The sequence below is a fragment of the Microcebus murinus genome, chromosome 11 (assembly GCF_040939455.1).
Source record: "Microcebus murinus isolate Inina chromosome 11, M.murinus_Inina_mat1.0, whole genome shotgun sequence".
Classification (NCBI taxonomy): domain Eukaryota; kingdom Metazoa; phylum Chordata; class Mammalia; order Primates; family Cheirogaleidae; genus Microcebus; species Microcebus murinus.
The window spans coordinates 97548361-97566413 of NC_134114.1; the positions used below are offsets into that span (position 1 = coordinate 97548361).

The window sequence follows — 18053 nt, forward strand, 5'->3', positions numbered from 1 at the left end:
AAACATTTTTTAGGAAGAATAAAGGTTCTCTCTTAGCCACTGAATAAAATTAATATCAACAGCACTGGGCAGTTGTCCATGGCGATTGTTGGCACTCCATCAGCTCTCCAGAGGGTTTTTTTTGACATGTGAGGGACATGGGGTTTTAGTGCTTTCAGAGAATCTGGAAAATACATTTTTATTGTTCTTCTTCATGGATGGAGAAGCTTTACAAAGTTGTTTTATTTTTAAAGCGCTTGATGTTTTGAATGAGGATCTTTTCTTCTGCCATTTACAAAGGGAATGACACACCACAGGCCTTGTTAGCCTGAAGCACAAGGAATGAAATCAGAGAGAGATAAAAGACCCTGAGGGAACCGAGGCTTAAGAAGAAAGGGTGTATGTTTCAGGAAGAACCATGTTTTCCTATCCTTTGAGGCAGCAGAAAATTATTTTGGTCTCTTTTAAAAGACACTCGCTTTGTAGAGATACTTTCATGAAAGTGACTGATTTGTGTTTTGCCTATATGTTGCAATGTGAAGAACTGAATTTTCTTCCCTATTAATTTCTCTCATAGTCATGTATTTTCCTGCTGAAAGCCAAGGGAAAACAACACAGTCTAACTTCATGTAAATATATATTGTCAAGTCTGTTTACTGACTTTGATGTATCCTGATAAATACTTGATGACATTTATATGTTGAAGATACCTACAGCGTTGGTTACTTCAAACAGCAACTCTAGTGAGGTTAGTTATATATGATAAGCTGACATTTCTTTCCCCATAAAAACCTTGGGTATTAAGATTCATCATGTTATCCTGCTGTAAGTATCTGGTAGAGGTGTAGCTCCAGGGTTCCTGACTCCCGTATTATTCCACAATTATATTTAGATCCCAGAGGTATTAAACCAAGATAAAAATAATCTGGCCTGCTCAGTTCATTGGAAGTTTGTTTAGCCCTAACAAAAGTACACAGAATTGGTCACTTCTGTGTTCTCTGTAATTCAGAACCTGTTGCTTTAAAGAAGCATCTTCTAGTTCAAAATGTGTTTCAAGGCTGTTTCTGTGGTCTTAGTTGGTGAACCATGGGCATAGATAAACTGAGGAAAAAATCAAGTCAATGGAATTATTCGGTGCCTGCTAATTTGGCAAGATTCTCCAGATTGTATTATAATCTATTTCTTTATGCCAGGGTGGGGATTACTAAGACATTCATGTATTTGTTTCTTTCTCATTTTACATTTCTCAACCTCACATACAAGCTTACATCTGGAGATATACTCATTAGCAAGTGGGAAATTTCTAAATTCAGTTTTTAATTAGCAATGAAGAATAGGATGAAAGGCAGCATTGGGTTTCATTGTAGGCCTGAACTTTCTCCAGTTGCCTTCGTAAAAATGAATGAAAAGTCCAGACCTTGTTTTCTTTTCTTTATAGAGTTACTGGGCAGTTTTATTTTTGAATTCACATTGTGAGACAGAAACAGGTTGTTCTTTTTGGCATGAATGATGCATGCAAGACAAACAAACAATACAAACCAATGTCAGACATGTTTCTCCAGCTTCCTATACAGCTGGAAGATGTTTCTCTGGGGCATTTTTTCCCCACTGGGTTGGATGTTCCAGTGTGTAAACAAAGGAATAAAATTTCTGCTGCTACTAGGTCTGTGCTGTGTCTTACATAACAAGTACTTTTTGTATAATTAGTATGTTCCACTATCCTCATTTTACCAAAAGAAAATTAAGTATAGCAAAGGTCAGGGACTTGGCCAAGGTTCCATACTATGGAATGGCCATGCCCAGTGAGGGCCCAGGTCTGTCTAATGTTAAATGGTTTTGCCTTTGCCTTGAGCCAGCAAGGGAATGAGGAATTTTGTATCAAGGTGAACTTGATGGTTAACATCACTTCTTTCTCTAAGGGCAGAAGGATCTCATCTATTTTGATTGATTGATTGTTTGATTGATTGATTGTTTGATTGATTGATGGCAGAAAGAGTCCTTTGGTGAGGCAAAGTATTCATGTGTTCTCACTCCTTCCTCCAGTGCACCTTTCAATACAACATTTCTGTTTATCTCTAACTGAGCCCCTTTCCTTGACTTCTGTCTACATGAAGACAAGAGATTTACTAGACTGTCTCTATTTGTTCAAAGACTTTTCATAATGCCTCGTTTTTTTGTCAATGCATGTGTGATTGTGGACATGTTGGAATATTCCTTATCAAAAGTATTCTGATGAAACTGCTGCTAACATTTTGAAGGCCGAGGAACTGTCATTTTAGGCAAACAAGTATTATTTCTCAGATAAAGTTATGGGACTTTTGTTCTAGAATGTTCCCCTTTGAAAACCAGGCAGAAGCATTTAATCTGTACTGATTCCGGCTTGGCAGTGGCTGCCCATCACTTCTCTAGGAGGGATTGCCTAGATGGATTTGGGTTGAACCTTGGCTTTTGCCACTTGAACAAGTGACTTTGAACAAATTACCACCTGAGTCCATTTTGCACTTGGAAATATTGGAACAATTATACTTAACTCGGCTGGGTGTGGTGGCTCACACCAAAATCCTAGCACTCTGGGAGGCCAAGCTGGGAGGATTGCTTGAGCTCAGGAGTTCGAGACCAGCCTGAGCAAGAGTGAGACCCCATGTCTACTAAAAATAATAAAAAAAAAATTGTACCTAACTCATTGAGTTATTGCAAGATTTAAATGAAACAGCTCCATGATGTCCCTCATAATGTAATAATGCCTGGTACACATTAGAAACTTAATATATCCTAGAACACTTTCTCCCCCACCTCATCACCCTTGCATGGAAAACTAGGATGAGGGTTTGAGGTAGGTTAGTGTATTTCTAAAGCTAGAGACATCAATACTGTTTCATAGATAAAGTATTGGCATAGAATCATTATCAACTTATAGAAACTCTTCAAATCTGACCATCTCTTTAATTTTATATTTTCTTTGAGAAATGTTTTATCTTCTCACTACTGATGTAATTTCTTATTCTCAGTGCCCCTAAACATTGAGTCATTGACTGACCCCAAAGCCTTGCTCAGTGAATTGTTACCATATGTTGCTCTGCCTTAGAAAGAGTACTGGCTTTATGTTTGATGAAAAATATAATTGTGGGATATTATGTTTAACTAAAATATAGAATTTCAGTACTTCAGGAACAGAATGGCCCATGTAAAGTACTTGGACTTTTGTGTGCAGAAAGTCTTAGGTTTGATGCTGATCCTACCACCAACTAGTTTTTGGGTTTTGGGCATTTTACCTAAATGTTCTAATTTAGTATATTTTATGTATGTTAAATGTGGTAATGATACCCACCTTGTCATAATAGTCATGAGAGCTAGTAAGAGGTGTGTCCAACATGGAGTGCAGAACCTGGCACAATAAAAATGCTCTGAAGGTAGGACCATTAAAATAACCCACGAAACATATTGCTTACTTTTCTCTTACTGCCAAAAGGATATGTGTTTATTGTAGAAAATTTAGAAAATCAAGTTAAACCAATTGAATAAAAGAAAATTCCTATGTAACCCCAAGACCTAGAGCTAGTGGTGCCATTTCTCTGTAGAGCCTTTTGGTTTTCCTCTGTCTCTGTCATTCTCATTCTCTCCGTTTTTCTTTTCCCTCCAGATATTAGGTTTAACCATATGTAATTGCTCATATTTGGCCATTTTTAAACCTAAACTTAGGACAGTTTCATCTGGTTCATTCTAATATAGTGCTAAAATTGGATCATATGATGCATACTGTTTTTTAATATACTTTTAACAATTATGATATTGTAAACATCTTTCCAGCTCATAAAATATTCTTCTATAAAATCATTTTAACTGATGCATATATTTTATTATATGATTATACCCAATTTTTTTCACCAGTCCCCTCACCACAAATTAGGTTGTTTTTAATTATTTCTTATTATAATCAATGCTAGGATAAACATCCTTATAGCTTTGGAGGGAGTAAAATATAGTGGTTTAGAGAACAGACTCCAGAGACAGAAGGTCTGAGCTTCATGCCCATGAATGTAACCTGTGGTTACTGGGGTCTTTGCAAGTTATAGCAGTAAGGGTTCCAGTCTTGAGTCCATTGTCTTGGGAGGATCCAATGCTCTACTAGTTTTCACTAGAGGTTGGAGCATGGATACATCCGATAGTGCATAGTAGTTTAAGATTTCTCTTATTTTCAACTCATTATGAGAGCTTATCAGAGCAAGCTGTCTGTGTATGTCTGAGATTCTCATTAAACCGTCCCTTGAAACATTTCCAGAAGCTGAAAATGAGTCATCACTTGCTCACTAGTGGTTAGGTTACTTTCATTTTTGTCTGAAATAAAATTTTGTCCGTTTACCTCTTTTTCTTCCTATTAGGACACTCAAGCTATTTTCATGTTAACTACATTTTTTCTAGTTGTTAATGGAAGTAACCAATCAATCACTTTCTCCTGTGGGGTGAAACTCTTGTCCATGAAATTAGAGTGAGGAGTTAAGTAAAAAATGTCAGATGGTTTGAGTTCAGACTATTCAAATTGTCTCTCCAAACATGGTACTTGTATTCAGGATAATTGGTCAAGTTCTGCACTAAACACAAGGAATGAATTCTGCCTCTTGTTTAGACAAAGTCACCATTTCCTCATACTTGCAGTAATCAGGAGCAGAAGCTGGCTTATGTGCTATAGACTGTGTGACTCACTGACACATTTTAAAATGGACACATTGAGGTATATATGGCAAATGAAGAAAGGAGAGGAAGTCACAGTGATGCCTGAATTCAACCCAGGCCTCTGTGTCCTGCTTGCTCTACTACCTATTTGTTTGTAAACTTCTGTATGTGGACTTTTTTTTTTTTTCCAGAATAGCTCATGTTGCTGCATAGTATTCACACTGTGACATCCATGTATCAGTGGCTTTTTAGGAAAATATATTCTAAAATGGGGAAGCCCACTTCAAAGTGTGCCATAGTGCTTAGAAATTAACCATGTCAGCATGATAATATTTCTTTAAAAGCCTCAAATCCTTTTTTTCTACGCTGACAGTTATCTATTTCTACATGAACTCATTTCTATCATGATGATATATATTTTATTTTTGTCTAATCCCAAGGAAACAGAGCTGGTCTCTGCCTGACTGCTCTGCTGGGAGAGAAGTTGAAAACAAGGCTGTGAAGAAGGAGAGACCAGTCCTGTCCCTCAGTGCCTCTCTTCTTCCCACTGCTCTGTTAGAAAACATGCTTTGTAAAGCATACGTGCTTGGGGCCACTCTTACCACAGTCACAGTGGGAAAAACTCTACAGTAACCCACTGCGATTTTTAAAAATGCTTTTGACATGATCTTGATGTTTTTATCAAGACAATTTTATTAGCTAAAATTCCTTTTGTGTCAGTCAACTTATCCTCCATTATGTTCATAAGGAGTCAACAAGCATTTTTCAATATTTAAGGCTCCCAGAAGTTGAGAGGGACATGGAAACTTTGGAGAGGGTTCTCCAAAAAGATGAATGAAATTGAAAACACTTTTTGAAAATAAGTAAAAGTTTCAGAGTTTTAGTATTTAGAAAGGAGCAGGATCAAGGCCACGTTCACATTTCGGGAATAAGACTATTTGTAATATAGAGGATAGTGATGAATTGGGTTGACTATATTGTGAAAAAGGCAGGAGAAAGAAGGATTAAATGGTAGGATAACAGATTTGGCTCATGTGGAATGAAGATTTTTCTTACTCTTAAGGATTGATGAGTCAAGAAACAAGTTTGGAAGGACTGTGTAATTTACTTTGGGGGACGTTAAAAACAGGATAGAGTCTTCTCTACCTGAAGTAGCTGAGAGGACCAAAAGGAATATTCCATGTAATCTTTTCAAAGAATTTTTTCTTTTAAGGTCCTGGATTAACAGAGTTATAATTTTAAAAAGATTCATTGTCCACATCTATAAGCAATAAAATAAAAACTCATCTGAATAAGAATGAGGCTTAAATCTTATTATGGAACTACCACCTAATCTTATTTTGTGAAGGAAGATTGTGAGTTCTAAGGTAATTGCTTTCTTGATCTGCTTTTGGTTCAATAATTCTCTCTCATTGTTTTTAATTGTGTTAAAGTGTTTATTAAAGTACTAATGAGACCAAAGCCATACTGATTAAAAACAAAATTATTCATTTAAACCTTTTGATATTATGAAATCAAAGGTAGATTCTAATATTGGAAGATGGATTCTGTACTTCTAATGAGTTGTTTGCTGTGCACCTAGAGTTTTTTTGTTTTTTACAATGATGTATTCCAGATCTGTTGGCGTTACACAATTTTTATGAAATGAAACTTTTGTTTTAAATCATAGAAGCAATTTATCCTAAGAACTCTAGGACGGTGCATCTTCCCTAGTGATTTTTATAGCATCTAATTAATAAATAAATACACTGCTGGCTGGGCAATACCTCCTGAGAGTAGGTTTTGTTTATCTTCACCCTCTATAATTTTTTAAAATGTTTGGGATTAAGGTTTTTTTTCCCCTTCCCCAATTCCTTTCCTGCTCATTGACTTTTGTATTGAGGCCACTCTTTCTTTTCTTTGGAACTGCACTTTATATTTTTCAAATGTTATTTTCTTCCTTTCTGTTAGCTGGTTTCATGTGCCTATTATCTTTTTATTTAATATCCATTTTCTATTTCAAGTTTGTCTTATTTTTTAACTAGGTCAGCATATTTAAACATATTAGTCCATTTCTTTTTTCTGCCTTGTTTTGGTAGGTAATTGAGATTACCTCCCAGTCATAAATATTTTGACTGATAACTTGAAAGCAGATCAGAAGTTTTCCTCGTAGAGTACTCTGGCCCACACCTACAGCAGGGTCAGTCCACCATCTAGTAGCTCTGCCCCCGCTCCGGGTCCCCTCCTCCTTCCCACTGCCTCTGCCTGGGCTCAGGCCGGCTCTGTGGTCTGGGCTATTGCTGTCTTCCTGCTCCATCTCTCAACTCTCGTCAGCTCCTTCTTGCCCTTTCCTCACACTTAGTAGGACACAAATCTGCACTGTCCTTCCTTGTTTAAAATCCATCACTACTAATCCCTTGTCCACAAGATGCAATCCAGACTCCTTAACATGCTTAGGAGTCCCTGCATTGATCATTCCATCTGCCTGGCCAGCATCCTCTCCCCCAGCACTACTCGCCCCTCCTAGCCGCATCTAACCCCACACTCCAGGTGCAGGGAGCAGGCTGAGCAAAGGCATGGAGCTGGGAAATGAAGTGATGCTTAAGCAATGGAGTGATAGGAAGTGGCCCAGCTGGTTCTGAGCACCAGTTGGTGAAACATAGCCATGGGTCGGCGCCGGAGCCCTGATGCCCAGTTATTGAATGGAGAAGAGGGGTTGTCAAGCCATCCTCTCCAAGGGGCAAGGAAAGCTCGCTGTGAAGAGCTTGCCATTACTCATATCAGACTCTGATACCCTGTGCTGTTTCTGTCCCCAATCTCAGCCTGTGACGGCGATCACTGGGGGCCCCACTGCAGCAGCCGGTGCCAGTGCAAAAACGGGGCTCTGTGCAACCCCATCACCGGGGCTTGCCACTGTGCTGCAGGCTTCCGGGGCTGGCGCTGTGAGGAACGCTGTGAGCAGGGCACCTATGGTAATGACTGTCACCAGAAATGCCAGTGCCAGAATGGAGCCACCTGCGACCACGTCACAGGGGAATGCCGCTGCCCGCCAGGATACACCGGAGCCTTGTAAGTGACTGCTGCCCAGCAGTGTAGCAGAGCCCACCTGCGCCATTCATGCTGTTGCCGCTGTCATATTCCTCGTGCCCCTGTTTCCAAAGCTGCCCGGAGAGTTGCTGATGGGTCTGAACTGCGAGCATAGACGGGGAGGTCAGCAGTGATGGCCATTAGGTCTGCTGCTGTTTGGTACTTGGGCATCAGAGCCCAGCTTCCGTGTTTTCCTTGCAGGGCAAACAGAGGGAGAATCAAGATGTTGGATGGCAATATTTTGAGGTTCCTGGGTCAGATATGAGGTTCTGCTTTAAATCTTCCATGATTTCATTCATTCTTATACTGCTGGCTGTTAATGGTCTATGTCATTCTGCTCTTGTGGCTGGAGAAAGCTGGGTGGATTCAGCGCCTTAGGAAAGGGAAAGGAGGAAGAAGTTACAGAGAGTCCACAATAGAGGATTAACTGAGTTGCTTAATGCCCGTGGGTACCTATGTTGCTTTGTGAATATGCAGGTATGTGTGTCACATCTGTGGAGAATGTCAGCACACAGATAGTTTAATTCTTTCTGAAGGACATAGAAGCAACTACTTAACCTCTGCTATTTTCTTTATTTTGTGGTAAGGGCATTCTTCAATTTGTTTCTATTAGCAAACAGAATAAGAGAAAGAAAAATCTTGTTCCCTTACTGAGAAAATTACACTTATAAATCACATAATTAAAATTTTGGGGAAAAAAAGCTGGTGATTAGATAAATACTTCCTGCTGACAGTGTTAATGTCTATAAAGTAGAGCTAAAGGAAAAAATTGCATTAGCCTAGAAAGCCCTGATTTTCAGAGGAATGGATAATCATCGCAACTGTTTAATTGTTAATATTGCTTTTGTGGGTTTTCATCAAGGCCACAATGGAACAGGGCTGTGGGAAACTTGGAGTGACTTCACAGGAGAGCAAAAAAGACAAAGGCTGAGAGAAGAAGGTCCATGTGGATATGGGGCCGGGGGGAGGGAGTGGAGACTTGTCAGTCTGGACGGGACAACGTGGACAATCGATTATGAAGAAAATGTGTACAAAGGGGGTGGGGCGTCCATGTTTCATTTTCCTCTGGGATTAGAACAAACACACAAACAACAATAGACTTAAACTGCAGCACAGGGCTTTATTACAGTTACATGGAAAGTTCCTGTCACCAATGAGTGGCCATTTTCTTCCTTGGTGTTGTCATGTAGGATAGATTCTCCTCAATCTGAAATGGTTTTTTATAGAAAGTATCCCCAGACAAGGGAAGGACTGGGTGACCCCCACAAAGATACTTCCAGGCAATATGTTTATTGCTCTTGATGTTAAAAAATTAAGTGAACAGTTACTGAACAGAGAAAGCGTGTGTATTTTAGGGCCCTGGGTGCTGCTGTGCCTGTGAACCTGAGCCATGTGGCTGGGAAATAACAATGTCCTTTGTCACACGTTAACCCCTCAGCTGTGAGGATCTTTGTCCCCCTGGCAAACACGGCCCACATTGCGAGCAGAGATGCCCTTGCCAAAACGGAGGAGTGTGTCATCACGTCACTGGAGAGTGCTCCTGCCCTAGTGGCTGGATGGTAAGCTTCCCCACCTCCACCCCCAAAGCCATTTATTCCGGATACTCAAGTGAATACACTTGTGGAGGCCTTCAGCACAAGCAAAGTTACAAAGATGGTTAACAATTGCAAAATTGGAAATACCCAGCCATTTTAAAGCTGAAATTCGTTAGTCTAGAGAAGGCAGACGTTGATTTCATCCTGAACTTGGAGTGTATTAAAGGTCCTCGTGGAAAAGATAGTGGCTATCTGTCCTGCATTTTTCCCTCAGGATAAAAGAGAGGCAAGTATCTAGCTGATAAACACTGGAATTATCCAACGATCATTTTCATAATTATCTTCCATGAATTGCTATTGTTCTATGGCAACGTTATTCTCAACAATATAAGTGTTATGTGGAAAAAGTCATCCAGTCTTATAAATCTGGAGATACATTGAGATAAACCAATTTTATCAAGTATTTCAGAACTTTTCAGAGCTTCTGCGAGGAAGCTATACCTCACCATGCTTCCCAAACTTTGACCAGGACACCCTTTCTTCAGGTAGTAATTTCACAGTCTTAGTATCAAGTGGAATTCACACTGCCAATTAGTTTACTAATTAGACTTATCTAAAATCAGGAAATAATATTGTTGTTATCTTTCAGAGTTGGTTTGTGCATATATCTGCTTGTGGACAAAAAAGCAAAGGACCAATGGCTGTTTACTTTATCAACAAACTACTTAACAGAGCAGTTTCCTTCACATCACTGTCTCCATGAACAATACTGAAACGGTTCTATCAGATGTTACAAGTGACTTCGTATTTGCCAAGACTCTTTGTTCTCTTTCTGCTTCTCTTCTCCAGAGCTTTTGACTGTTGATCACCAGCCTCCCTTCCTAAATTTCTTTGCCCTCTTCTTCTTTCATCACCCTCTCTCTGACTACTTGTACTAAAGATCTCTTTTCCAAGACCCCACTCTTCTTACATAACCCTTTGTTACAGTATTTCCTAGGTTTGAGCCTTGTCCTTCTCTTTTCTCACTATAAAGCCTCTCTGGAAACCTCACACAGGCCCATAGCTTTAAGAATCACCTGCTGATATTCCCAAATCTTCCTCTTACCTGCCTTGAGCCCAGGTGTGTGTTTATCACACACGAGGCCACCATCTGTTTGGGCGGTGTCCAAGCTATAGTCTCCGCAGCCAGATCTGGGCATGGAATTGGTCTGGCATTGCCCTTTATTGTGGATCCAACACAGAGGAGAACTGGAGTCTAGGCAGTAACGGAGAGTTCAAGATGTCAAGACCACTGGGGCAGGAGTACAAGTGTCAGACCCAAGGCGAGGGTCAAAAATGATGAGGCAGAAATTCTTGAGGATCAAAAACTCTCGAGACAAAGCATGGAGAAACTCCATGAGGCAGTAGAACTGGAGAGAGAGGGGTGTGTAGCTGAGTGCCCGAGGGTGAGGCAGATGGAGAAGCTATTTAAGGAGTACTGAGCAAATTCAAGCATGCCTAGAAAAGTCAATGTTAATAAAACCAAACTTGTATGTCCAAGACTTTCTTAAGGCTACTCCTCTTCTACCGTTTTTATCTTAGTTAAAACTAACACTTCTCTCTTAGTTGCCCATGGTAAAAATTCTGGCTTATCCTTGCTTCTCTTCCTTCATTTCCTGTACTTGACCTTTGTCAACGTTGGTCCTTGGCAAGGGAAGGATTTTTCTGGAACGGCAGAGTGTCCAGGGAGCCCTGTGCTCTGTGGGTGAGGAAATGCAACAGGTGTTCTACTCTGAGGACTTTTGTGTAGATATTTTCTGTGGAGTGGCCTCCTTCAGCTCTGAGGTTGAAGCTTCTCTCAGTTGAGGTGGCCATGCTGTGGCACAGTGGCAACCACAGGCTGGGACTACAAGTCCCACAGGTGGACAGATGGATCCTTTCTAGAGGCCAGTGGAGCTTCCCCTTCCACTCTCTCTCCGCTCAGGGCCCCTTACCCTGACAGTGCTTCAGGTCACTCTTTTTTCTCTGTGTAGCCGACCTTCCAACTTACACTTTTCCTTTACAGTGTGTTCTGTGTGCTCTCGTCCTAGGTGCTTTTCAGAGATGAACATGTATTCCTCGTGCACATACACACACATATGAATTTAAACTAAGAGAAATAATGTCCTCTTTAAAGCTGTTTGCTCACATTGATCTTTACGCATAAAAACATTTCGACAGCATTTCTGAAACTTATGTGGGACCATTGTGGGTAGTTAGAGGCAGGCCCTGAGAGAGTGACAATTTTCCTCAGAGCCCTTGCTTGCTACAGACAGACCCTCGCACGTTAATCACTATTCCTGCAGTCACCTTTTCTCATCACACCAAGGGTAGTGTGTTGTGCTGGAATGGACAGACTAGAGCTAGTTTTACATCTGTCCCTCCACCGCACTGTAAACTAATTAAAGTTTGTGTCCTTATCTTTGATTCTCAGTGCTTAGCTCGATGCCCGGCACACAGACGACTCTCAGTTAAGTGCTGATTTGAATCCTCTCTCAGAGGCCCTTCGGGTTCCCAGAGTCTGTGGAAGAAATTTCCCTGTTTGTAGATAGCTAGAAACCACCAGAGGAGACTTCATTAGCACACCAACTGCCTTTGTGGATAGCCAGGAGTTAGAGGAAATTCTTACGCTGTCCAGAATAAACATTTACGAAGCCATCTGGTGTTCGCTAGCCTCCAATTTCAGAGTGCCCAGTCTGCCTTTTTTTTTTTAGAGAGAAGGAGGATAAAGCAACAGCTTTCAACAGTTAAAAACATTAGCAAACTACCTGTTTGGGGGCTATGTTGTTTGTCTAATTATAACTCCAATAAGTAGGTGAGAAGCTGTGAAGCCAAGTGAAGTAGAAAAGAGTAGAGTGTTTCATTGACTTATCACTGCAGCACCTCATTCTTCCACATAGGCAACGAGTGAATATAACGACTGTGCTTGACAAGACTGACAGCCTCCAGGGTGAGGGGAAATGTCCAAGTTGCTCTCTTGATTTTTCTCCCCAGGAAATAAGCTTTCCTATTGATCTTGGCTCAGCAATGCTTGTTGAATCTGTTGAAAATAAAGTGTTTTTCTTCTGAAATAAATGTCTAGGTTAATTCCAGTAGAAGTATCTCTTAGGCAATGTAATTGTTAACTTAGGTACACAAAATTTCAATCTTATGTTATGCTACATTTTAAGAAATAATGCCAACGATAATACGTATTTTCTCTAGAACATATGGTAAAGCATTTGGATATTACATGTGCACCAGATGTTGCCATTTATGTAACCATGCTCAGTAAGTATTGTTGACTTATTGTGCATGTAAGACACAAGGAAGAACACTTGGAGGATTTATAAATTCTTAGGTTGCCATAATAATTTGATGCAGCTTTATCTTAAACTTCAGTTTTTAATATGGATTTTTCCTAAGATTATCAGTCTGCCATATTTGGGCTTACCCGGTAAATAAGTCAATTTAAAATTTCTAACATTTTTAAAGATTACAAACAGTTCTAAAATTCCCTTAATCTAGGCCGGGCGCTGTGGCTCACGCCTGTAATCCTAGCTCTTGGGAGGCCGAGGCGGGCGGATTGCTCAAGGTCAGGAGTTCAAAACCAGCCTGAGCAAGAGCGAGACCCCGTCTCTACTATAAATAGAAAGAAATTAATTGGCCAACTGATATATATATAAAAAAATTAGCCGGGCATGGTGCCTCATGCCTGTAGTCCCAGCTACTCGGGAGGCTGAGGCAGAAGGATCACTCAAGCCCAGGAGTTTGAGGTTGCTGTGAGCTAGGCTGACGCCACGGCACTCACTCTAGCCTGGACAACAAAGCGAGACTCTGTCTCAAAAAAAAAAAAATAAAATAAAAAAAATTCCCTTAATCTAATTTTCTTGCAGCCCTGTTCCCATATCCTCCTTCCCTTTCTGTTTCCTCTTTTCCTCCAGTCCCTCCCTGGCTGGAGGCCCATCTAATTTTCCAAGTCTCTTTGAATGCAGGGCACAGTGTGCGGCCAGCCTTGCCCCGAGGGTCGCTTTGGAAAGAACTGTTCCCAAGAATGTCAGTGCCATAATGGAGGGACGTGTGATGCTGCCACAGGCCAATGTCATTGCAGTCCAGGATATACAGGGGAACGGTAAGGGACACCCTTGTATTTCTCTGACCGTTCATAATGGCATGAAAGGAAAATTCTGCAGGTCCAGGGAGCATCTTCAATGCTATGTGTCCACGACTATACATCTATATAGCATCAGTGTGTTTGACAGATTCTATCCTGAGTCAGTATATAGAAACTGAATCATAAATAGCAATGGGAAATTGAAGAGAACAGAGAACACATTATATATAAAAAAAAAACCCCATAAAATATCAGCTATTTGGAACCCATGATAAATGTGTCATTCTAAAAAGTTGAGTGTTTAGGACTGCCGCTTACATTTTAAGTATTTTGGGATACATTTATTTTGAAATGAAATGTGTACTTAGAGGTACCTCTAAAAAGTATAAAGTTACTTTCCTATGATTCCATATTCTGTTTAGAATATTAGCCCTTATATTGTATGGTGGTGATAGAGTAAGATCCACTGAGACTCAGCAGAGCTCTCTGGTCCCAGAGCAAATGGCTCATGTGGTCTGTAAGGCCACATTTTCTGTATTAGTAGGAAGTTGTTACTTGGGAGGGCTTTGCTCACCCTGCTTTTAATTTGATCTTTAATCTGTTATGTCTAGGAAGACTAGATAACCAAGCCTGTTGGATGTGTGTGTAGAATTAGAGAAAAGAGGCTTGGGAGGCAGAAGGGTATAATGATTTAAAACAATCTTTTGGAACCTAGGTTTAAGACCAATGTGGCCTTGGAAACATTCATCTGTAACATTCTAATAATAATTGTACTTTCCTTTAAGGTTGTTGCAAGGATTAAATAAGTTAGTAAGTACATTAAAGCATTTATAGCAGTCCTGGAACTTGTAAATATTAGCTGCTATTATGTTTTAGTGAAGGAATTCTTAGCTCACTTGGATTAATAATCACTAGTACTTGTATACGTGATAGAAATCACTCAAATTTAAGTTTCAATTAAAGGCAACACAAAAACAAACATATAAGGCAAATAAGCTTATACCCATCTTATTTGGAACACAGGGAAAGGGAATAAGAGCTGATTTTCAGGTAAATTTTAGATTTGAGGCAAGGAAGACAAAGAGCCAGAGAAAAAGAAGGAAAGTAAAGAGGGAATTCGCCTTTTGACTTATTGCTCTTGTGGCTGTTGTTTTTCTGATGAGCTGATGCCTTGATTCCTGCTCTCAGTTGCCACCCCCGCCTGGGTGCTGGAGTTGGCACACGCACAATGGCAGCAGGCACATCTGTCATGAAAGGAAAATAGTGAGCGGCTATGGGCAGCTCGTGGCAGGAGGTGTGGGGAGAGGGGCCTTGTGGGGCTGGAGTTTAACTTGCTATTTCCCTTGTTTTGAGATGTCAGCGCAACTTGATCAGTGAGGTTAGGTGGGAGGCTGCTGCTTCTAGGGGCAGGTGCCACCGCAGGCCTCTGCCAGCAAAGCATTCCCAGGATGTGGGGAAGACGGCCCTCCCAGCCATAGGCAAGTACGAGAAAACCAAACAGGCATATCCAGTAGGCTGGCAGAGCAGCGCGTGGTATGCCCAAATAAAAGCCTTTGTGGTTTGTGGAAAGGTCTAGAGGATATTGTGGGGAGGAAGTGTAATGTGGCACAGTGAAGTAAGAGTGAAGAGAGGATGATTTCCAGGTCCTCACAAAAATTCTTCTGACGGTGTTAAAAGAAAAGAGTGTTTCTAACACCAATAGCATTGTCTTAGAATGGCTCTGGGGCTTTTGACGTTCCAGCTTGGGGCCATGTGCTTAATTGGTGCTCAGTAAGTGTTAGCTGCATGAAGGGATCCATGACTCAGTGTTGGATTCTGTGAAGGTGAAGCCCCACAGACAGTCCTGCCACGCCTGTGTTCCATTTTACCCTGGAAGTAAAGATAGATGTGGTTGAAATGAGATGAAGTTAAGAATTATAGACAGGAATTGCAGGAATGCAGCGTCAGTCTTCAGTGCAGGAACTCTTTTCAATATCTACAACCATGGAAAAGTTAGCTCTTTCATCAAGCACTTTTTAAGTTTCCCCCAGAGCAGCAGTTCCAGATGTTAGGAAGGTAAGCAGCTGATTCATAGATCCAAGGTTTGATGAGGAATGAGATTCTTTCACACTAAATCATGGTTTGGCCAACGATTCCAGTTACCCTAGGGAGGGACATGCTCAAAAGGACAAGAGTGAAGGAGGGAGCTGCCACCCCCTACATGCTAACTCACCTCCCTTTCCTTAAGTTCACTTCAGGTATAACGTAATAATCGCAAAACAAGTCTGTGAACCTCATTGGTTTGGCAATTGGTGTTGCGTTTTATTAGTTTATCTCTATTTAATGCCTGTCCATTTTTCCCAGTTCCAGGGCATTATTCAAAATAACAAAAATTTGTTATTTTTGTTATTTGTTCAGAATTTCCATATATCTATTATGGCCAATATTTATTTCTGTCTGTTTATCATGCTTTTGCAATCCTTCCTAAGAACGCTTTTCATCTTTTTCTGACTCCTGAGATAGCTGTTTTGGTTCCAGTGGGGGCCGCAAGAGAAACATGAAGGGCATAACATTTGTTGGGACACGGTGCTTCTTGAAGATAAAGGAACCAAAAAGGGAGCTAATACTGCTTGACGAAGACATTTACTGCATCCAATCAGAAAGGCATAAGCTACTTCAGGTTATGTTTATTTTCAAGATGGAAAATGTATACTTCTAGAAAGATATCTTACCATTTTGTTTTGGTGGATGGAAATAGACATAGCTATTATTAACAGGATTCTCTTACAAGTGCAACATTGACAAAAAAAAAAGCAGGAATATGAACCCATCTTACATAATGGCTGCTTTAGTTAGTAAAATTCAAATGACTTTTTGTTTTGTATTTATAATAAAAACTAGTAGTATATTTAATTATAGGTTAGAAAGGTAAATATGGGTCAGGACCAGCTATTATGGATTTTGTTTTCCCTGAGAAAAGGAAGTCTCTGCCAAGTTACGATACAATACTGGTTCTCTGTAATTTGGTATCAGCTACTTTCCCAGGCTTCCAATCTATACCATTTTCACTCACTTTTAGAGCTGGGGTTTTTACTAAATTAAAGTCATGAAAATAGTACAAGGCTTAACATTTGGGTTTGTTTTCAGATCCTTGTAGGAGAGAGAACGTGATATTATTTTACGTTTATCTTTGTCCTTTTGGTGCTGACTTGCAAGAAAATCCAAACAGAAGTTGCAAAGTTGTTTTGCCTGCCTTCAGCAGGAACCATAAGGCCAAATTATTGTACCTCAGTATTTTCCCTTTAAAATGTACATCTTTAAGGAATAAACTAAATGACTTGGGTTATTAAAGCTTTTTATAGATTGAAAATAAATAGTACCTTTTAAAAATACTTTCTGGTCTAAAAATAGGTATACTCATGTGTACATGAGTATACATATTTGATTGGATGGTAAATATGAGTTCAGTTACTTGAGAACTTGTCTAATAATTTGTTGATCAGTTGAAGACTTTGCCTAATTGCCAAATACACCTGGAAATGGCTAGACTCTGAAATTAGCCTTACATAAGGCCCTTTTCCTTGTCTCCATCATATTAAATATATGCTAGAGCTAGAGTTAATCAGAAGAATATCAAAGGATTCTCAGGATTTTTCTTCTACGTTGAAATAGAAGCCTGCTCCCCCTGAGAGTGTTAGTCATTGCACTCTATCATTAAAAATATGCAAAGCCTTGCAGAAAGGTTATGACTTTTAAGTATGTTTCTCTGCTATTTCTTTTAAGTGTTTTTAAATTTGCTACTATGGCTTGCTGCTCACATTGTACAGATCTGAAAAATGCAAGGCCGACCTACATTTTTGTCTCTGGGTCTGGCATGACTTGAGAGCCACGTGGGAAGTGGCTGCTGAGACAAAGTGTACCCTCCTGGTTGTGAGCACTCTGCGAGACAAAGCCCTGTCTCCCTCTCCCTTGGCAGAAAGCTCTCCTGCTGCTGCAGAGAGCCCCGTCACCTGGCCTAGCCAAAAGGAAACTTGGCTAGCCCAAGAGCTATTCGTGCTTTCCATGGCGCAATAAGAGATCATATCCTCTTTTCCATCACAATTCCCTCCAGCAACTCAGCTTCCCATCTCATTCACCTTACTTAGAGCGCATCCTTCCTCTGGGACAGAGCTCCGAACTCATTCTTTAAAAGACAATGAAGTGAATTTTTGAGGGTGGATATCGTCTTGCAGTTTGGCAGCCCTACTTCCCAATGGAGGACAATACCCCACTTGCCAACAATTTTGTGTTAGAAAACTCAAGGCTTCCTACAACCCACTACCAGCAGTCACTGCCCAGGTTGGAATCGAGGACGCCTGATTTCAGTAGGTCAGAATTCCCCCAGTCTAAAGAGGACTTGCTTATTAGTTACATAACTTTCTAAATGAGGAGCAGTGATTACCACTCAGCTTTGAAAAAAGCAGAAACATGACTGAGATTAAAATTGATGTCTACATGAAAGCCAAGAGAATTGAAGTTCAGTTTCAAATTGGCCACAGAGTTTTTTCTTTGGAATGGGGAAAGCCTATTTTTAAATTTCCTAATTATGGACTGAGACTAACGTTTGGGTAATTTCTTTTCTTTTATTCTTGGTACCTGCTAAAGTGCTACATATGCCTTGGCAAGCATTGGTGTAAACAGGCTTCATGTCCTAAGCTCATAATTTTATTTTG

The 18053-nt window shown here is 40.3% G+C and overlaps 1 protein-coding gene across 4 annotated transcripts in view; it reads left to right on the forward strand.

The window, feature by feature from the left end:
* The window catches only part of MEGF10 (multiple EGF like domains 10), a 177128-nt gene that overhangs the window by 104248 nt on the left and 54827 nt on the right, over window positions 1-18053 (forward strand). For all 4 annotated transcript variants that reach the window (XM_020290109.2, XM_020290107.2, XM_020290110.2 and 1 more), the window contains 3 exons: window positions 7452-7698; window positions 9155-9275; window positions 13244-13380. In XM_020290109.2, coding sequence (XP_020145698.2) covers window positions 7452-7698; window positions 9155-9275; window positions 13244-13380 — 505 coding nt within the window. The remainder of the gene's footprint in view (window positions 1-7451; window positions 7699-9154; window positions 9276-13243; window positions 13381-18053) is intronic.